This window comes from Takifugu rubripes, chromosome 19 (assembly GCF_901000725.2).
Source record: "Takifugu rubripes chromosome 19, fTakRub1.2, whole genome shotgun sequence".
Lineage (NCBI taxonomy): Eukaryota > Metazoa > Chordata > Actinopteri > Tetraodontiformes > Tetraodontidae > Takifugu > Takifugu rubripes.
Genome location: NC_042303.1, coordinates 11,381,013 through 11,402,861, shown reverse-complemented (window position 1 = coordinate 11,402,861; position 21,849 = coordinate 11,381,013). Strand labels below are relative to the sequence as shown.

General features: G+C 41.9%; 2 protein-coding genes and 1 long non-coding RNA gene across 3 annotated transcripts; 2 read left to right on the top strand and 1 right to left on the bottom strand.

Annotated features, from left to right (window-relative positions):
- The first annotated feature begins 617 nt into the window (after positions 1–617).
- On the top strand, positions 618–14,821 carry myg1 (myg1 exonuclease). Its single transcript, XM_003973440.3, has 7 exons — positions 618–1,004; positions 1,535–1,647; positions 4,954–5,113; positions 5,765–5,914; positions 6,745–6,867; positions 8,222–8,403; positions 14,440–14,821. Exons 1-7 carry the CDS (start codon positions 741–743, stop codon positions 14,630–14,632), a joined length of 1,185 nt encoding a protein of 394 aa, XP_003973489.3. The 5' UTR covers positions 618–740; the 3' UTR covers positions 14,633–14,821.
- A 2,540-nt stretch (positions 14,822–17,361) lies between these two features.
- On the bottom strand, positions 17,362–19,623 carry LOC115246923 (uncharacterized). Its single transcript, XR_003886032.1, has 3 exons — positions 17,977–19,623; positions 17,821–17,897; positions 17,362–17,482 (listed from the first exon to the last, which is right to left on the bottom strand). It is a non-coding gene; the product is annotated as an uncharacterized lncRNA (long non-coding RNA).
- LOC101064047 (leucine-rich repeat-containing protein 3-like) lies at positions 17,415–21,526 on the top strand. The gene is made up of 2 exons (XM_029826880.1): positions 17,415–17,552; positions 18,806–21,526. The coding sequence occupies exon 2, from the start codon at positions 18,884–18,886 to the stop codon at positions 19,739–19,741; it is 858 nt and encodes a 285-aa protein (XP_029682740.1). The 5' UTR covers positions 17,415–17,552; positions 18,806–18,883; the 3' UTR covers positions 19,742–21,526.
- The last annotated feature ends 323 nt before the right edge of the window (positions 21,527–21,849 follow it).

The following is a 21,849-nucleotide window of genomic DNA, read 5'->3' as shown; positions in this document are numbered from 1 at the left end:
CTGTTGTTACAATATAAACACACATCCAATAGCGTCCGATCACATTTACTACGTCAAATCTTATTGCTTTAAAAAAACAAGAAAAGTATTTCTGAATACTTTTTCCTCCTCAGACATTTTTCAGGGGATATTGCAAGATGTTGATATATCATATATAAGTTTTTGGAGAAACGCTCACCTTTTTCAGACTATAATACTGATGGTTGGACGATTAAAGAGCAAAGTCCCTCCTTAATCCGGACGTCATCAAAATTAAAAGAGCTCTTTCATGGCCCATTATCAACATGAAAAGTTTATTAAACATGTTGGCAACTTTTTCAGTCATTTTACTAACAGGACAGACGCTTTCACATAGCCTCCACTGTGAAGATTTATATATATTATTAATATGCTGTGTAATACTCGGGCTGCAAAAACACACATTTATTCCCACATACACTGGATGTTTATCAGAGCATTGACTCAACCCCTATAGTTGATGCAAATTATTATTATTATTATTATTATTATTATTATTATTATTATTATTATTATTATTATTATTGAGATCGTACGTTTAGTTGTAGTACAGTAGTGGTATTAAAATTCCCGTGCCCAATGTTTCCATTGGTCCACAAAGCAGATGCACCATTTCCTGTCCGGCTGCTAAATCTGTCCGTCACGCTCTCAACTTGTGATTCCATCGTGTTTGCTTTGCTATACGTCTGAATCATACAGAAAAGAGGTTTGAGTGTGCGCGTATGTTTACTGTAGCAGGTAATTTATTACGGATCACGCCTAGAGCAAAGGCATTTAAAGTCTTCTTTATATCAAGACGGTTCTGTCCACAATCTTGCTGCTTCTTGCTTAATGTTAGGCGCGTAGAGAAACGATACATGTCAAGTGAACCGAAGAGATTCTGCACTAAAGACATGACGGGTAAAAAGATTGGAACGCACAACGGCACATTTCATTGTGACGAGGTTTTGGCCTGTTTCTTTCTCCGTCAGATACCGGAATACAAGGTAAGTTTCAGTCCGGGTCTCGGGATTGTAGAAGGATGCTATGTGCATAATTTTGCCAAAAAAAAAACCTAAAACACACTACAGTATTGTTAATGAGGTCTGTTAAACCAAAGTGCAATTCTAGATGATAATAACGAATTTAAACGATTCCTTGCGACTGCAGTGGCTGTTTTAGACCAGTTTTCTTTTTTTTTTTTAAACTTTTGCTCTCGTCAGGGATTATACTGTAATACTCCACATGGTGGTGCTGTTATACAAAAGGGCTACCACAAATATGCATCACTACAGATCGTAATAATTACAGATTGTATTATAAATTTAAATACTATATCTGATATTCATTTAAGCACAAAAGAATGAGCAAGTATGGGTGCATTAAGTAAAATACCAGAGGGTTTTATTTTATATTGACACTAAACTGGAAAACACCAAACCAATTGGAACATAACAAATGTAATGTTTGTGCTTAAAATTTTAAATCCTTACTCATTGCTAATCACGTACCTGAAAACTGTTTATTTGTTTTAAAGGATGCAGAAGTCATTCGGACTAGGGACCCAACACGGCTTGCAGAGTGTGACATTGTTGTTGATGTAGGAGGAGAATTTGACCCAAAGAGGCATCGCTATGATCATCACCAGAGGTATGGCTAATACAATGACTTTATATTTGCATACGTCACAATGGTCACTCTAGCAGTGTGCAGTAAGCATTAATATTTTGTCTGCACTCCGAAATGATTCAGTTCCATTGGTGTGTTTTGTGGACACACAATGCAGCCACAACACAAATGCAACCAGTGTTATCGGGGGAAATGCCCGACTGCAAATAACCGACACATTGGATGCTGAAATCAGGGAATTCTACCTAATTTACTGATAAGCCAATGCCAGCCAACAAGGGAAATATCGGCTAATACCAATATTTGTTTCCCTGTATCTCTGCATCCCAAGTCTGACACTACCCCTACTATCTTCAAGTGAGAGGAGAGGGACACCCTAAGTTTAATTGTTAATAATAGACAAAATAGATAAATATTAAAAAACAATAATATTAATCTTTAGTTGTGAATTGAAGCTAGCACATTTTCCCTCCTGAGTTGGCTTCCGTTTGAGAGAAGATTTGAAATTATGTTTCTCAGTTTGTTGCATGCCTGATGACATGAAAGCCAGCTTCATTTTGAGGGTTTTTAAGGACCTATAATGATTAACAAACATTCATCTTACGTATATCCTTATCATCAAAACCAAATGATATAAAAATGGCTTTTACAAACATTTTATGTGCCACTATAAATGTTTAGTGGATATTAAATGAATAATTACAGCAACTTTAATTCATTGGAGCTAAACTGATAAAATGATTCATCCAAGCCCACAATTTTTTTAAAGCACACTTGGTTCCTCATCTTCTTTTCATTCAGGTTTGTTGTTGGATGTTTTCAACTTGTGGCATCTGGGTGAAGAAAATGAAAAAATCTAGTTTTCCTCGTTTCATGGAAAAGTTTTTCTGCAGCATCTGTTCAGTCAGTGAAGCATCCTAATTGCATGGATCATGAAAGGAACTGCATCAATGCCTTTTGAAAAATATCCTTCCAAAGTTTCTGCAGAGAGCTTTGCTCCGCTCCAAACTGTCATCAGCTCATTCATATTGCCTCGTCAGCTTAATGTCCTGATGATAATCAGTGATAGCTCTTGTGACCACAGTGACAAAGATATGCCAGACCTCTCCTCCCGGTAGGTGGTTAGTGATAATTAGCATTGATACAAATGAATGCCCTCCTGCGGTGGGTTCACGAGGCACGAAGGCTGCCACATCTCTGTCAGGGGGCCGCAGGAATACGTCTTTGTCACTCCCATGTGCAGACGACAGTTGCGACGGAAGGGGGCCCGGATGCTTATAGGAGCAATTAGTACTATATTCTGCAGCTTTTTTTTTACCCAAAGTGTGACGGTGTCAGATGATGTTGCCAGCAGTGTAAACACATTATAGTGAGGAATGTACAAGAGCATCGTGTTTTAAAGGGACAGGACAATACTGGGACATTTTCTTACACAACAAAATTACGTAGTTTATAAGGTGTTTCAGAAAACATCTGTAATAATAATAGTTCTAATGCCGTAAGATTTGTACTCAGGCTGAAAATATTTAAACATATTTTATATGACATGGTATAGACATTAAAAGTAATTAATGTCACAGTTTATTTTTCTGTTTTGATGTCATTCAGGTTGTTTAGGGTCTCAGCTCCATAGTTGTTATTATTTACCAAGATAATCATGTCTTTATCACAAATGACTGCTTGGAATGCTGCTTAAGTTTATATGCACAAAATTAGAGTTTGGCGTTTTATCGGAATTTAGTCCTTGTCCCAGTTTACCTGCAATGGAGAAAATCGAATAACTGGTTGGAAGATGTCCTCCTCAACACTGGGTGGCGATATGCATATTTTAAGTGGGTTATTAAGGCTTCCTCTCCATTTAATTTATTACATCATTTAAAAGACACATCAAGTCATGGGGCGGGCCGTTATTTTGAACAACAGAAGGATAGATAATGGTACACCTTTTATATCTTGTACGTAATGTTCGTATTCTTCTGCGACCTGTTTTTTTTTTTTTAGATGTTTTTGTTCTGGGGTCATAAACCAGCTTGGGTATTATTGAGCATGTATGCATGCCCAGCCTAGATGAACTCTGATCAAGGAGTGTTGCTTCAGCTCACTAAAATTGAGATTTATAGGTCATAGCAGCCTGCACAGAGAATAACGAGAGTAGATGTATCGGTGACATATTTCCCATAGTATGAGATGAATGCTAATAATATTTTATAGGAGTTGAGCTTTTTCATTCAAGGGTGTTTTATGATGCATTGAAAGATATAATTGCACTGTTGAGAGATATCAGTCGACACTCTTGCTGCTCCTGTATGAGAGTCAAAGTATATAAAATTATTTTGCTTATCTTATATTCTTATTGAAACATTTCTTAGTTTTGTTCTCACCTCTACCAACTTATTATTAACAATTAACGATTATTACATCCTAACATCCGTTTCTCTCTCTTTTTCCCGTGGTATTGGCACCCATCCCCTGATAATCAGCAGAGAAATGCCTCAGCTTGGCCAATTAGGCCCTCTAATGGCTGTGATTGCCTCTTGCTTCACTAACTTGTCACTCATTCATTTGATGGTCTGTCTTCCGCCGTGCTGCATCCCGAGCATCCTAATTAAGTCTGAATTAAATGACCAGTGGTGCCTGTGTGCTGGGGACCATCATTTCAGCATGTTGTTGAGGAGAAACCTCCAGTGTGCTCAGGCTACTAAAGCCTCCAGAGCGTGTCTTCTCTCTGCGGTCAATGCAGACTCGTGCTCTAAAGCTACAATATATGATGTTTTTTAAGGATGGGAATCCTCTTTTTATTGATTTCTGGTGCTCAGGCAGCCATGTGCAGCGTATATCTGGAGGCAGCGGACGGCTTATTGAAGAAGCATTTAAAAGGTGACCAAAGAATCAAATTATGTGCAGAACATCAGTGTTTACTCTGCTGGGCCTCTCTTTTAAAATGAAGTGTAAGACATTATCGCATGAAGGCAGAGAGGTTTTGTAGGACCAATGGTGTAAAATGTTTTTAAAAAAAAATATAAATCAGTTTTTATGTTGCAAGGCTTTTGCTCTGATGCCAACAAATTACAGCCATACAGCTAAACACAAAATATCTGTTGTGCATTGTAGTTAACATTCTCACACTGTTTGTACAACAATCAAAACTGTAAGATATTTGGGTTGTTGGGTCGTTCTTTCTGCTAACAGTGCCTTACTCCTAGTCAGAGTCAGAAAGGGGACTGAAGGTCTTCCCTCAGCATAATGTGGATGGTTTGGTCAATCAGGTGTTCACTGAGTAGAAGTATAAATATTAACAACTTTATATGTTGTCTTTTCTCTTCCTAGGACTTTCACAGAGACTTTCCACAGTCTGTGCCCAGAGAAGCCTTGGGTGACCAAGCTCAGCTCCGCAGGCCTCGTCTACGTGCACTTTGGCCGTCAGCTGTTGGCTGAGCTGACCAAGTTGAAGGAGCATGACAGAGAATTGGAGGTGCTCTTTGACAAGGTGAGAGGAGAAAGGTGGAGATCTTTAATTGACGACTAAATTCAACATTTTTCGAATATGGACCCTGAAGAACCATTGCAAAACCCTCCAAGGTGTGTCTGCTGACTGACCATCATACAACTGGTGGAGAACACAAGAACAGTTCATCTGTCCAGAGACTTGAAACCAGCCAAATCCTAATTCACCTTTGATATCAGCGCTGCACATTCATATCGTTTTTGCCCTTTTAATGTGTCATTTTACTTAAAACTGTGACTAACTCAAAACTCTAACTTTAATTTTGGAAGTTGCAATGTGTCATCCTCTGCCATTTGTGGCAAAGCAAGACTGCCTTCCACTTGGAAGAGAGTTTGCAAAATGTCAACACTTTGATGAGTGACCTTTAAGAATCTTTGTTGAGACACTTTGTCTTATGGTTTTGGTCCAAGTCGTGCTCTCCATTCTTCAGTAAATGCTCACATAGTGTGAACCAATAGACGTCAGTCAGGATAATGTAGTTCTTTAAAAACAGTCCAGTCTGTGTATCTGTGTATGTCTGTTTCTAATACACAATACACATTTAAAAAAAATTAATTAAAAAAAATAATAAGGTTGCTGTTATCATTATCAGTCCATCATTCCTCCTGTGGCTTCTCCTTGTGTTCCCTGTAGCTCTATGAGAACTTTGTGGAGGAGGTGGATGCTGTAGACAATGGCATTTCACAGTATGACGGAGAGGCACGCTACACTGTATCTACCACGCTGAGTGCACGTGTGGCCCACCTGAACCCACGCTGGAACAGCAAGAGTCAAGACACTGAGGTGAGCTGAAGGACGGCTCAAAGGTTTAAAGACAGATAATTATAAAGGGAAATCTCAACATATTATTTATCTTGGGTTTTTAATTCCAAGGCTCAAAATGGCTTCAAATTAAATGAAAGTTTATCTCACAAATGCTAATTTGTTTTGTGGATCTGCAAAACGTATTCAGTCAAGAGAAAGCACGAGAGCACTTTGCATGTTATTTTGTCGTCTATTCATGAGGGAAATGAAAATGGGGAATTGTAATTTCCAGGTAAGGCTTCAAGCAGTCTGTTTACAGCCAGTTGGTAATGTTGTCAGAGAGGATCTCGAAATATTTTCCATCTTTGCCTGATAATTAGCTTCAGTAATTGGTGCAGGTATCAGAGTAGGGGCTAAATAATTCACCTAATCAGCTAATTATTACAGGATTATTTTTAAAATACTGTATAGTCATTAATTTAACATACTTCTAAACAGAAAACAGAAAATAAGAATGAACAAAAAGGCTTTAAAGCAGCATCTATGTCTGCTTTACAGATCCCATAATTGTTAGAATTCACTGAAGAATTATACAGTTTTCACCACCTGAATACAAACCTTACCCTTCAAAACATGATTTCATCAATAATTTCAAAATGGTTTCTCTGAGCACAACTAATATTCAGATGAAACGAGTCCTTTTTGTAACCTTTTGTCGTATATATTTGGTTTGTCCACCTTTTGCAGCAGTTACAGCAGCACATCTCTCTGGCCTTCTGTCAGCATCTTTCCTGGATATGTCAACTTCATAATGGTCTTTCATGGTTTGAGGCGCTATTTCTGGCGTGTGATTTGCTCTTTTTTTGAAGGAGGGTTTCAGAAAGGCCTTGCAGATGGTCGAGGAGGAGTTCCTGGACCGTCTGGAATTTTACCAGTCATCTTGGCTGCCTGCTCGTGCAGTGGTGGAAGAAGCTGTGAAGAAGAGGCATCAGGTATGTTCATATATGTTTTGACCTTCAGTGCGCCAAGAAGCCTGTCCTGATTGTTGTCCACGGTTTGTGTCTTATGGCAGCACAATCTAGTCAACAATCAAATTTCAGCTATTTTGTCGGGTGTGACACAAATTCAGGATGAGTGAAAGTGATTATTTGTGCATTACAGACTTCACTGAAATTGGGTTGACCTTTGCTGAGGTGTGATGCCTTTAAGCGCATCTGCAGCACTGCAGTATTTCTGGAATCATTTTCTTTTTATTTTCCATTTGTTGATGTAATCAAAGGTATATGGATTCAGATATTGCACATAATCATTTTGGGATTTAGATTATTTCCAGCCAAACATCTAATTTGTTCTAATTTGTTCATTTTGGTGGATAATTCCATAAAAGCAAAGGTTTCTTCTCTTGTATATGATCTTATCGGTGTTAAATAAAAGGGAGACGTTGTGTCATGAAGAATACTAAAAGAGATAATGCTTGTGCTTATTTTGTCTTTAGTATTAATTGCATTAATAACCACTATCTACTCATATTATGATTGTATGAATTTTTGCATTGAAGCCTCTAATATCAAAGTAGTAGAGGTGATGCAGTGATTCCTGAAGCTGGAGTGTTTCTTTGGCTTTGGCCTCCAGCCGTGTAATGGGCATTTCAGCTGTGAAATGTACCTGTTTATCTACAGTAGTTGCCTATCTGCAGCTGCAATAAAAGACATCCACGACCCTACGGTATATCATCACCTAATTTGGTTAGTGAGCTCCAAACTGTGCAGCTCCTGCCAATGCTGACGGTCCTTGTGCATGTTTTTTATGTACAAATTGTATATACAAATATAGTTTAGCTTTTATTTTGAGTTATTTTTAACAGATCTGCCATGGGAAGTTTTGTAACTCCCACTGACCCACCAGAACAACACTCCCCTCCCCCCCAATCTCTGGTCTTCATATAAAAAATTTAGATGCAAGAACATCAAAAAGCAAACAATATACAGTGATATTCCCTTGTTGCTGATGTTTGCCCATCTCCTCTGATCTCTTGGAGTGTTGGCTCTTAAAATTCTCTTATCTTTCTCTGAAACTGCAAAAATCAACAACTCTGACAACGTCTTTGACTCCCAAGTGTACATGACACAGTTTCGGTGACAACTAATTTTGATTTTTACAATTTTTAATTCTCCAGTTAGTAGAAAATGAGATGTTTGCAGCATCCATTGGTCAGCTATTGCTGTTTTGGTGTCATTCTTAAATTGCACATAAAAGCTGAGATGATTTCTGAAAATCTGCCCATTTGTCAGTACAAACCAGCATCGTGAATCTGATAAGAGGCCTTTTGATTCTTTTAATTTCCAGGTGGATCCCAGCGGGGAAGTGCTGCTTTTCTCCCAGGGTGGATGTCCCTGGAAGGAGCATCTTTTTGCTTTGGAGAAGGAGCTCAATGTGGAGGCACCCATCAAGTTTGTCCTTTATACTGACCAGAACGGACAGTGGAGGATCCAGTGTGTCCCCGCTGGGCTCAACACCTTTCAGAACAGGTGTGGCACTAGATGTTTTTGTTGCTTTTGTACTTTCAAACCAAGAACGTAGGTAGGGTGTCAGCTGCACCTCCTTCGTTGGAAAATCTTCTTTATTTGGAGGAGGGACATCTTGTAATTGCAGCAGACGTTTTATTTTTGGATTCTCTCCACAATAGAAAGGACATAAACCCTCTTATCCCTTCACCAGACCCACCTGAACTCTCTCCCCACTCCACTCCTCTCACGTAGACACTGCCTGTTATAAACAGCCGACTGATCCACCGCACATGTTTGTTAATGACTTGAATTTACAGCTGCTTTAAAACACATTTTGATTTTAGTGGTGTTGACTTTTGATGAATATTAGATGCATAGCCTGAGCTACTGCCTACAGACAATGTTACTCAGCCTATACATAAGCTATTTCGCTTTTGCATAGACAAACCTTTACCAGGTTTATTTTGATTCTTTGGTTTAGTTTTGTTGTTGTTTTTTTTCCATTGGACGCATCAAATATTCATTGTGCAACTTTTTAAGCTTGGACCACAGTGAACTCAAACCATAAAAGCATCTCTTCCAGGACTAAAAAGCCTGTCCTTGGGCTTATTTCGGGTGCTCGACAGATGAGGCTCATTCCCTATTTCAGCGCTCTACTTCTTACCCAAAGTCCTCTCGACACAGTCGTTGCGTGCTTTTGAATTGCTGAAGTTATGGAAAAATTACTTTTAAAAGTTTAAAAAAAATATATATTATTAATTTGAAACATTATTTTGTAGCTGTATCAGGAGGGTATTTGGTACACAATGGTACACTTACAGGAAATGAGGAGATCCACGGTGACATGTCTTACTGAAGCTAAAGTTCACTTGTCTTTGACTCAGGACGTTAAACACATGATTAGCACTGACCTGTTTGCTGTATCCAGACTGCATGTTCCATGGCAGGTGTAAACAGTCCGTATCTGTGGTCTCATCCAAAACCCCCGCAACATTCTTTGGGCATGAGCTTATTCGAGATGGAACAAGGCAAAGAAAAACTGCGCTGTGGTCGGATGAGTGGAAATTCAGACTCCTTCTGAAAATCTTCGATTCTTCGTCCTCCAGGCTGAAGATGATTATAACCATCTGGCTTTTCATCATCAGTATCGAGCCAACATCTCTGATGTAATCAGGAGCGTATTTTGGTCCTAAAGCTCCAAGTGCTTTGTAAGTCAATGGCAGAATTTTGAAGTAAATTGTTAGATAGACAGAAAATCAATGTAAAGTTCTGAGAACCTCAGTGATTAGCAGCAGTGCTTCAAATTAGCTGCTGCTGAACGGGCGTGTTGTTTTCTTCCTTTCAACCCCAGCAGCACTTTCCTTTGCCACGGTGCAAACAGCATAATTTTCTTTCCATTTTCCTATTCCAGTTGCATTTTCGCCCTATACATCATTGCCTTGTGCAATTTGGCCCACTGTTGTTATGGAGCATTTGTTGCATCTGGCAATAATAATGAGATCCCTAAAACCTTCGAGTCCCCCCATGCTCGTTAAGTCATATTTGTCTTCTTGTCACTCTGTCCCATATTGACGGCAAACACAAGCCAAGGACTGTTTCTGCACACTTGTCTCTGGATTAACACCTTTTGTGGCCATGTTTGTTATGTGACATAGAGCCGACTTGTTTACCAGAGGCGTCTCCTTCACTCTGACCCACAATGGTGCTCTAATAGCGTCATCGGCATTCCCTCTGGAGCCCTTGTGTGTTCGACTGGTGTTCTAAATCCCAGCATACAGCACACATCATATGGATGAGCAAATATGCTCTCTTCAGTGGCTTTATTATAAGCCTGTTTCTGAATTTTCAAGGCTTTGGGATTAAGCAGGATTTGTGATTTTAGTCTGCTGTGTTCAGTTGGTTCAGCACAGGAAAATCAGTGCTAACTCAGTGCTGATTGAACAACAGAGCTATCGGTGAAAACAATGTTTTTTGACGTTATCATGTGATGGAAGCGGTCACACTCGGGTTATGCACGTGCGCTTGCTTACCGTGTGAATAATAGAAAGCTGACTTTTTACTACTGCCTTCATTGGCTACACTCACTTACTGTCCATGGGACAAAGATTAATGCTCTCTGCAGGATATACTTTCTCACTGTAGAGAGTATATCTAGCACCTGCCTTTCTATTATTTCCTGGAGATCAAGTTGAACCCTGAAGCACCTGAAATATCTTGTGCACACACCAATGTGGTCCGCACAAGTTCATTCATTTCAGGAAATGATAAATTGGCCTTTAACTTTTGTCAAGTGAAAGCCCACTGTGTCGCTTGACATTTCCCTTCTTATTAGTTGTTTTCCCTGGAGTATAAATCCCACCGACAGTTTTTTTGGGGGGATGAGTAATGAGAGCAATAACCTGCACTTTATCTTTTTGCCACCTTCCTCCATCAGGGTCAGTTTAAGGAGCATTTATTTTGCAGTTGAGCTCAAAACCATAACAAGGAAATGTTTAGTTGAAAATCCAACAATTCCTGTAGAAGATTGTTTTTCTTTTCTTGATTTTGGTTTGGGAAGATATTTTATATTAAGAAAATGTTGGTTTCGTAGCAATTCAAGGCCCATTTAATTGTTTTTAAAATAATATTCTCAAATGACTATAGTCTACATAACATGTTTTTTAAAGTACTGTATAGTGGACGTGATTCCACATTGATGTGCAAGTGCAGTGAACAACTTGGTGCTATTGCTGGACAGACTGAGGAAAGTGTGACATGTATTACGAGTGGTCCTAAATGGTAAAAATGACCAACAACTAAGTGCAAATATCTAAAGACATTTGTAGCGGCATTCATAGCAAAATCCACTGAAGGAGGGACAAACTGTGTCCACTGAACTAAAGCCCACACATTTGCTGATGATGTGACACTGCAGCTCAGAATAAAAGCTAATATCTTCCGTGTCATCCACAAATAGCCATAAACGTTTGGGATTATAGATATTTGATCATTCGTATTGTTTTCATGGAAGAACAGCCCTCTGCTGTGTATTCTGCTTTCATTCATTTCTGTATTCTACTGCATTTTTATTTAAATCTGACATTTCCCCACAGACTGTGAGTGAGTTGAGAGTGAGTTACCCTGGAGTATATGGGCAGTAGTAATACAATGTTACACAACATAGTAGATAAGCGCCTTGACTTTGATCTTTGGATCTTCAAAGGTCAAATTTCCTTCCAATTCCTTCCGGAATCTCGAACATCACCAAAATTGAATCGTCTATTCTTTGGCCCATTATTGACATTTCCTGAAGAATTTCATTATAAAGTGAGTTATATTGCTAACAAAAAAGCAAAAGCCAGCTGTCACATAATGTACTTGATAATTAACCTTCTCATCTTCCCAATTTCAAGCTCCTCTGCCAATTTTCCATTAAGTGCAGGCAGCAAAGTTCCGTGTTCTTTAGATTCCTTGCTACCATTGACAGCAGGTGTCATTACGCTGTAATCCTGTGCTCATTGATGCACTGTAGCCTGCAGGGACGCAGCAAAAGATTTCTGATTGAGTTCTGACCTGATTGCTGGTTACTCGGCTTCATTTTTCTCCCCTCCACTTACGCTTTTCTCGAACATTACTTTTTTTCTCTCGCTCTCTGTTTTTCAGAGTGTGTCTCACAATTTGGAGTACTTTTCTCCCTGTCAGATAATCATTTTCCTCAGTTCCATCCCATTTGCTCCAGCCTGCATCACCATTTTAACCAGTAATTGTATGTCTCCCACCATCCGCCCTTATCTCAGGGTCTCACCTTTCACAATTTCTGCCACATCCCCAGGTACGCATTTTCCATTCAGAAAAGAAAATTGGCGGCGCTTTCAACTAAAAGTCAACCACGAGGCTCATGGTTGAAGGAGCGCTTCAAAGAGTTCCTTTAATACAGACTTCTGTGCTTAGTGCCGAGCTGCGTGAGACAATAGCTTGTGAGCTGGATTTAAAAAAGCAAAACCCCACAGAGCTACAGATGGCCCTTTCCCCGGGTGGTCTGCTTCCTCCCAGTGGGCATGTGCTGGTTCTGTGAGAGGGGTGTTTTTATCACCTGTGTGCCAGGCGCTGCACCTGTAGGGAAACAGGTCTATTTTTATCAGGATCACATTATTATGGAGAAGACAGAGAGAAGTGGAAAACGGCCTTCCTCGCAAGTGTAGCCTGCAGGATCCTAAACACACTATGTCAGAGTGCAGAACCGCTTCAAATATATGTTTTTATTTCTTCTGATTTTTGCAATTATTTTATCAATTAATTGAAAAAAATGTTCAAATTTGCTGATTTTGTGTCCATGGTTCAATGTCAGCCAGTTCAATTCCATAATTATTGGTTAAAAGGTGGGATGTGTCTCAAAAGGTTAAATGAAGGAAGGCTTGAGAACCACAGATGAGTCTTTTGTTGGAAAAATAAGGAAATAAGGAAAATGTAGTCAAAGTGCATTTTGTTTTCAGTTTGGCCTCAGCAAAAGAATAGTGGGCGGAGCTTATTCCATCTTTGCCACCTATACATGGAGGGCAGTCCAGATGCTTTATCCCAATTTAATACAGGGTTTAGTTGTAGCGTATTTGGATTGTGTTTGGTGCTGTTGTTCTGGGTACAGACGAGATAAAGGTCAACTGGTGTAGCTCCAGATAAAATTCAGATGACAAGCTGCCGTCATTTTAAGTCAGCCATCCTACCACCGTGTTTTCGTCAGCATATTTATCTGCTATTCTTTCCTTCCTCACACGGAAGCATTAAGTCTGACTCTGTGTCTCATTATGGGGTAATAAAAGTCCTGGTGAAATTTATTTGCTGATTGCGCCGTTGTTTTAGACAGGTCATTGTGAGAATCGCACCTTCCTGGTCTGTCATAACAACAAGTCATTTTCCACCTACTCTTTCCCTCATTACCAGCCCTGTTGACCTTTCCTGTTGAGATCGTTTCCCAGCCATACTGTGGAGCTATCGATTGTCTGATTCATTTAACAGGGATTAGAGGTTTGCAATGCTCTCCTCCCCATGTTGTCCTATAATGGTCCTCATAAGAATAAGATTGTTCTGTTTCTCAGTATCTTTTCTTAAGGAAAGGTTATGTGGTTGTTTTTAAGACAGGAAATGATTTAATGTCAAATTCGCTCCTGTTAGAGGTAAAATGTATCCTTTCTGTGACCGTTGGGGAGGTGTCATTGAGAGTTTTAGCTGTAATACTAGTAGGAGATTTTAACATTTATACTATAAAAGCAGTGACGCTGTTAAGAGGTAAACACTGAGGTGTTGATGTAAAACATAAAACGCTGCTAAATTTACCATTTGTTCACGATGGAGACCGACCCCATCGGGACAAGACAGTCTGCTCTGATTGACCAGCCTGCAGACATCAGCCTGGGCTACTTCCAGATCCTGGGAGCTGAGCTGCTCTGCATTTTTAGGAATCCTAAGGATCTGTACGTTGTACCCTTTGGTTCGAGGCTGGCTCCTAAACAACCGTGCACCCGTGTGTCCTCCCAGCTCCTGTGCCAGTGGATGATTTTTTCCAGACCAGAATGAAGCTGACTGTTACCGGCCTGCTTGACGGAGCTGATTACAGTGGCACTTGTGCCGGAACTGTTTTGCTATTCTAGTACAAAGCTTCTCTGAAATAGATTGCCTAAGGATTATAATTACAATCAAGTCGGTCACAATTCTAAGGACCTTTACAAATGTTTTTGGTGCCTAGTTTAATCACGTCGTAACTAGCAGTTCTTTGTAATTATTATTTTAATCATGGGTCAAAAAATGTTGAAATTGTTTAAAAATGTAGCCTTGCTTTACAGCAACATGGTTGATAACATCTAATCACATATCAATATTTCTATATAGATTAGAAAATATAGATTTGAATTGATGATGGCAGCATCATATTTTAACACAAAAAACGAGTTAAATGATAAATAATGTAAAAAATAAACATTCTTTTTGCACGTGGATGTGTTTGGGTTGATCAGCAGGAAGTGAGCAGCTGACCATGTAGCATCCATCTGTTAACACACTCGCCCTTCTGTCTTCCTGTCGCAGGCTGCCCCTGTTGGAAGAGTGGCGCGGCGTCCGTGACCAGGCGCTGTCGGAGCTCAGCGGGATTAAGGGCTGCATCTTCGTCCACGCTGGAGGATTTATTGGTGGGAACAAGAGCATGGAAGGTGCCCTGGAAATGGCCCGGAGGACCCTGCAGGCTGCCGCGAAGGCCCCCGCAAACGGAAGCAGCAGCTGAAGGGTCAGCGTGGACCGCCATCAGCACAGTTTGTTGGAAGTCGGGGTACATGCTGTTCTCCTTTACCGGAGTTCAGGTGGCTTTAAATGGCAGCCAATTATGAATCAATGGTGTCCCCTCATGCCAGTCTGGATGTTCAGTTGTTTTGTTACCAATTATTCTTTAAATAAAGCTCTTGAACTACATTAACATGGCTCAGCGTCTTAAAATATCTTATTTAAAACCTAAAAAACGCTTTTCCCAGCTGTCTTTTCCCCTCCCAAGGGAATAGAATGCAGAGAGACCAAACGTCTTCAAAGCCTCAGAAGCCCCCTGGTCTCACCTTTCAAGGGTTGAGTTATAGAAATCTCCAGCGGTTGACCCTTTCATTTCCAGCACGCTGACAATATATGCTGTCACAACAAAGACGGGCGGCGGCGACCTCGGCGTCGCCCCAGCATCAAAGCATCGGTAATGAGGTCTGATGAATCCCGAGAATTTTCAAACGCCACAAAGGGGAGCTTCTCGCGGCAGCCCCGTTGCGTCAAGGCTACGGTGAAACACCGGGTGAGCCACAGTCAGTCTCCCCACGATAACGTCGCAGGGCGCTGGTCGAATTTTCCTCATTACCGCTCCGCTTCAACTGTCACATGGATGCTTCCATGATTACCAGCAGTGGCTGCGTCCACGTGTCATCAGACATTTTTCCGCCTTCAGTTCCGCAGTGGTTTTACAGGTTTGAAAGTGTTTTTCTGCTCAGTCTGGCGACGTTAGTGAAACACAGGTCATGTCATCTCTTTAGGTTTGATGGAGATGACGTCCCTGTTTCCCCAACATTTACCTCTATAGAAAGGAGCAGGACTCAGCAACGGTGCACACTGTGGCCGTGTAATTGCAGGCGTGCTGACTGAAAGGACAAAACAAGCTTGTAGACTAATAAGTATTGATCTGGGCTCGCAGCCACCACTTTTCACTTTCATGCAAGATTTCTGGCTGTTTTCTGTAAGGCTGATCTGCTCGCGGTGCTCTTTAAGTGTTACTTTCAAAATTCAAAGCACCAACACAAACATATTCTTGACTTTCTGTTCTGTTTCCAGCAGTAATCCTTTTCTTTGCACCAAATTACCCACACAGCTTCTCTTTTTTTGCCTATACTTTGTTGTGTCAGCAGGGATGATTTTCTGTCTGCGCTGTAGTTTCTCTCAGCACAGCCGACTGAACCTCCGCGCTGGTTTGAAAGCAGTTTTTAGATGACTCAAGCTCTGGCAACTCCCGTTTGGCCACACTGAGAGCCTCAGCAGAACACCTGCCCCCAGCCTGACCTGTTGTTAGTGGATTCAGTCCCCAGAGAAGTCAGGATAGTTACACAAAATCTTCCTCTAGGTTTATCTCCGCCTCCTGCTCCGGTCTCAACACGCCACCTGCTCAGCTCTGAACGCCATAATAAAAGGCTGAGATTCAAATGACGTTTCCGTTCCGATCGATTAGACCGCCGATCTTTGCTTTACTGAAGCTTTTGAACATCAGACGCTGTGCATGTGCATCTTGGTGCACATATGTGTGAATATGTGCGAACATGCTCCGCGCCTCCGTCTCTCCGGGCTCACTTTCTTAGCTCCACTCAGGCTCTGAACGGATCTTGCCCGTCACTGTGCCATTCACTCCAAGCTTGGTGACCTGAAAAAGAGACAACGTGCAGTGCATTTGGGGTGTGGATCTTCTCTCTCACTCTCTCGGCCTCTCTCTCTCTCTATCTCTCACACACACACACACACACACACACTCTTTTTCCCCACCACCGCTGTAGCTGCAGATACGACACCTGTGCTTTCAAACAAATCATTGGCTTCAGTTGGAAAACGGGACAAAATGCCTGAGAATTGTATACTTCTTTATGCATTTCTTTTGTGTGTGTATGATTGTGGGAAGGGGGCCTGGGGGGGGGGGGCAGATATGGCTGATGCTTATGGGTGAGAACGACAGACAGCAGGACAAAGAGAGGCGCACCATGAATAACATTTTGAGCATGCAGCACATGTCGGTGTGCATGTGAGCTGCCAAATCTTAATATTGATACGGAAATGTGTGACCCCGGATGTGAGTCTTGAGTTTTCCAGACCCTCCTTGAATAAAGACGTGCACTTATGTGCATGCGTGCAGGTAGATACAGACAGATGCACCATTTCCTTGTGTTTTTAAGTGGTTAGATGAGGTCTCATTCCATTTGACCTCCCGTATTCGGCCCGATAGGAACGAGAAGGCGCTGCAGCCTCACTTTAATGATGTTTTTCTGTAGCTCTATCACAGGGGTCATGCTTTGTGTCGCCGTGGCAGCTGTGAATGGAATATGTTTATCCAAATAGCCCCAGTCTGACATCAGCCACACATGCACGTCGGTTCTGCAGTGACAATTCTTATTTCAAATGGAAACACAATGTAAGTGTGTTTTATTGCATTATTTGTTATGAACTGTCTGCACTGTACCTGTAACTGCCTGGGATTCCTATTTTGAAGGAAGCGTGACAGCGGGAATCTAATTGTATCTGTGGCTAATTAGGTTAATATCTCATACAGAAGCAACCAGTGTCTCCTTTAGGAAGACTGATGGTGGGGACAAGAGGGGCTGATGATAATGATACACCTCGCATGTTTGCATTTGCGCGCGCGCGCGGACACGCACGGAGAGGGAGGAGGGAGTTTGCCCCACATCATTGTTGCTATGAGTCCGTCTGCAGGCGACAAACCACGGCGGCGCTCCCGCTGCTCCTCACACTTTATTTCTCTCCTAATGAATCCTCGCTGAAGAAGATGACGAGTCTTGGTCTGCTGTCGCGACGGATCCGAAGTAGAAGCGCGAAAGGACTTTAGCCTCTAAAGAAAAAACAACAAAGAAACTATTATCCACCTCTTGGAGCTAAAACTTAAGGCACCGTTTTTACAGGTAAGACGCGCCGTGGCAATTAGTCGGATTTAAACTGGGACGCGTTTGGTGGATGGATTTTATTTTATTTTATTTTATTTTTTGCGTTTTAGTTACCAATAGTTGTAAGTGTGGCCGTAGGTTTCGGGAATCTTTCAAAAATCCGACGAAAACAACATTTTAAGGTGCGAAAGTTGTTATAATTAATGTTGCGCGATCACGTGATCGGGGCTTTACATTTAATATCATAATATGAATAAAAGAATATTTAAAAAGAAGAGTGGCTCACGTTGATGATGATGTTATCCTCTAAAGCTGTCAGCCGTAACCCTCTGCTCGCCTTTTCAGTCCCCATTCATAATTATCCTGCAGAGATGTGTTGCTAATTGAACATTTGCATGCATGCATATTCGGTAATAAATGTTAATTTGCTCACAAGACGCACCGGGCCACTTGACTGACGTTCCCGGGCCGTCAGTCACGCAGTCACCTTAAGCTCTCTCCTTTAGAGCTGAGGTCCGTGCTGAATCACGGAGACAGCGGCTCTGATTCTACAGACACGGTGCGAGCCGAAAGTGCTCCACCACATCTCAGGGTCCTCTCGTCTGATTCAAGGGGAGAGGAGGGGGGCGAAGCATGTTCTGAAAACACCTGATTCGCTCCAGCAAAACCGCAACGACACCGTTTTTCAGGGAGCCTAAAAAAGCAGCCTCAAATAATTTAAGACTCATGAAACATGTATTCAGGAGCCCGTTTGAGAAGTTCTCGGTCACAGTAGTGGCGACGGGAGAGATGCTGGCACTTTTTCCTCCCATCTCTGTCACCTATTGACACTGTGGTGCAAGGGCAGGATTGATGCTCCTGCTGTTAATAGTGCAGTAGACCATCGATCCCACCCCTCTTTCTAACTTAATCCCGCCCTCCCACTTCCTTGTCTTCAGCCTATGAATTATGATGAAGTGGCCAAACGACATCTTGGAGGAAAAGAAGAAATGCATAAAAGAGACGGAACAAGATCAGCAGTTGATGCATTTGATGTTTATTTTATTTGCTGTCCTCCTGTGTTTGTTTGTGTCCAGCGTTGTATATTTTAGGCCGACCGGGCTTAAGCTTCCCGCTGCATTTCATTGTCAATCCCTTTACCCACTGACCCCGTTTTCTCCCCCTTCAAAATATCATAATCTCCCCTGTTGCTGCTCATTCTGATTGCATGTGTTTGAATCGGGCAGTGGGCGGGACACTCTTTTAAAGCTGACCCCCTTTCTTTCCCCCAGTCTGTCGGATTCTCCCGGCGTGACCCTGGGTGGTGTCTGATTGGGACCTAGTGTGCGTCAGGGGGCTATGGTGAGGCGATGTGCACAGGCTGGTGTGAGGAGAGATGTGGCAACAGCGCAGGAGGACGGTGGCGTGGAAAAAGGGTGGATTTTCAGTCCTGGCTGCCCTTCTCACTGCTGTTCCTGGTCCTGTGGGGCCAAGCCTCGCCCCAATGCCCCGCTAGCTGCCAGTGCTCCTGGGACACGGCTATGGTGCAGTGCTCGGACGCGGGGCTGCGGGAGATCCCAGAGGGTATCCCGCCGGAGACCGTCACCCTCCACCTGGAACACAACTACATCCGAAGCCTCCCAGAGAGCGCCTTTCGTGACTTGGTCCACCTGCGGGACCTGTACCTGTCTCACAACCGCATCGACTCGCTTGCTACAGGGGCCCTGCGGCACCTGGGGCCCGAGCTGCGCCTGCTGGACCTTTCGCACAACCAGCTGAGGCAGGCCAATCGCGAGGAGTTCGGCTCCACCAGGGCGAAGACGAGGCTTTACCACAACCCCTGGCACTGCAACTGCGCCCTGCAGGAGCTGATGGAGACCCTCCACCTGGAGCCCGAGACGGTCAACGGGATCATCTGCGAAAGCTCCGTGCGGGGGATGGGTGAGGGGAGCAGGTGGGAAGACCCGGGGTCGCAGGGGGAGCACGCGGGTCAGCCTCTGGTCAAACTTTTGGATTCGGGAGTGAACTTCTGCAGCCTGCACAGGAAGACCACCGACGTTGCCATGCTGGTGACCATGTTCGTATGGTTCTTCATGGTCATTGTGTACGTCGTGTACTATGTGAGGCAGAACCAGGCCGAAGCCAGAAGACATCTGGAGTACCTGAAGAGCTTGCCAAGCCCGCGCAAGACCCCCACAGAGACGGACACTCTAAGCACTGGTTTCTAATATACAGCCCAGACGAGTCGCACTGGAGGACAATGGCATGCTGCAGGAGATGAAAGCCCTATTATCTCTCCTCCCTGGGTAATTTTTGTCTGTCTTTATCTTTCATTAAGCCCTAATTAGGAGTTTTTGACCAACTGACCCTTAATGAAGCCTTGAAAAACACTAATCAGTTTAAGTGTGATTAAAAGGTCAGGAAGGAGAACTCTAATGATTGCCTGCTTCTAATTGTTTGTCTCTCTCTGTGCGTGTTTTTTTTCTGTCCACTATTTTTACTCTTCCACACAAAAACGTTTTTTTCCGACACACAGTCTCTAACCCAGTTGTTTCCCTCCAGTTACTGATCTAATCTTACCCTCAACAAGCCACTGAAGCCATTGGTGAACTGGTTTGTTCCAAGCTGCTGCCGTGAGCTCTAAAATATCCAGACGGCTTCTTACAGCTGCTACTGATAAGTACAAAGGCATTTCAAGACCAGATCATCAGATATGTATTGTTGTTTATCCTGAGGGGAGCTGATCTTTAATTCATCTGCAGTCGTGCGCCACTCAGTCTCCTTCGTGCTGATTGCTGCATATAAATTGTCCTGATTTCCATATAGCTGCAGCGTAATTGAATGTCTTTCAAGGTGCTGTAAACAAATAACATCAAGGCATTGATTTTTTTTTTAAATATTATATTTCTTAGATTTCTTTTTTAGATTGCTTACCGTAGTTCCCCTCCATTTTAATGTGTGTCAGTTCTGAAGTGAATTTGGTGTATGTGCTATTTCATTCATAAAACCCAAGTGGATGAAGAGTCGCATTTCCAAAGACATGTTTATTGTAAGTAATAGTGGTGATAACTACATCACAATGTTCAGTGAAATTAAATACTTGAGTTCCCTTTGAAGAGCTCATCTAATTGCAAACAATCCATTCAGCACTGATTATTGAGGATTAGTGACTTGAAATTCAATGAGAGAAATATGTTGTTGCAGAGTTCTGACTACCCATCAGTGCTCATTCAAAATTCTTTTGGGCTGGGGGGATTAATTTTGACCCAAAGGAGGTGAGGACTGTGGCGATGTCAGTCACCAAAATTAAACAACAAAACCACAGGCTAATCACTCACAGTCTGTTAGGAGCAAAAGGAGCACAGAATTGTTTATTAGCCTTTAGCTTCGAGCACCACTGTGCCTATTGTGGCTCACAGAGCTGCTTTAGCACGGTAGCCAGTCTCGTCCTTGTAGTCTGAGGAAGATCCTAACTGTTTAGCTGAATGCTGAAGATTGTTGTTCTGGAATTCTTTCAGACAGATGTTCAGACATTGTAAAAGCCAGGGCCTAGCATAAAGCATCTTTTTGTGTACCACAAAGTGCTAAATGTGTACTTGTCAAAGTCATTGGAGTGTGTTGTTTGAGTTGGAAATGAAACCTGCAAATGGAACAGCAGGGTTCAGGTCAGGAACCGCTCGTGGGAGACTGCAGGAATATCGATGAACACTCTGTGGGGAAATTTGTGAAACGCCGTCGTTGTAACTTCTAGTTCTTGAATGTTAAATGTAACGAATCCGTGTCTAGATCTTGACTTGATTTTCTGCATGGCTAAATGCCTTTAGGGTTAGAGGGTTCCCCCCCTTTTTGTCTCCCTCTTGTATGCCGTAAATGTTCTTTTCTGTGGATGTTTTTTTTTTTTAACAGTGATGTCTTTTGTCCCAGTGATTTGGTTCCTCTGCCACAATGGGATCCATTGAATCAAGTAATTGATCTATCAGATGTGGATTTCCAGAATAAAAAAAAGTGTTTAATAAAAAAATAAAAAAAACCAAAGATTTGTAGCTGAAATATTTCCTTTGGAATAAAATCAGTTTAAAATTGACATTACTATGGACACAATGCCAACTCCAACATTATTTTTCTTGCACAAATTTCCAGGAAACAGCTGTGATAGATAGATAGATAGATAGATAGATAGATAGATAGATAGATAGATAGATAGATAGATAGATAGATAGATAGATAGATAGATAGATCCTTACATTTGTAGTTTTATATAAATTAACAGAGGATACTAACAAAAAGGGACTTTACACTTGATTGGTTTTGTTTTTTATTTCCAATTTACATTAAT

What these genes read in the sequence shown, in the direction of transcription:
- myg1 (XM_003973440.3), top strand. Translation starts at nt 741, where the DNA reads ATGTTTACTGTAGCAGGTAATTTATTACGGATCACGCCTAGAGCAAAG. An exon ending in CTGTGAAGAAGAGGCATCAG is followed by an intron (nt 6,868 to 8,221) that starts GTATGTTCATAT and finishes TTTAATTTCCAG; the next exon opens with GTGGATCCCAGCGGGGAAGT. An exon ending in CTCAACACCTTTCAGAACAG is followed by an intron (nt 8,404 to 14,439) that starts GTGTGGCACTAG and finishes TTCCTGTCGCAG; the next exon opens with GCTGCCCCTGTTGGAAGAGT.
- LOC101064047 (XM_029826880.1), top strand. Translation starts at nt 18,884, where the DNA reads ATGTGCACAGGCTGGTGTGAGGAGAGATGTGGCAACAGCGCAGGAGGA.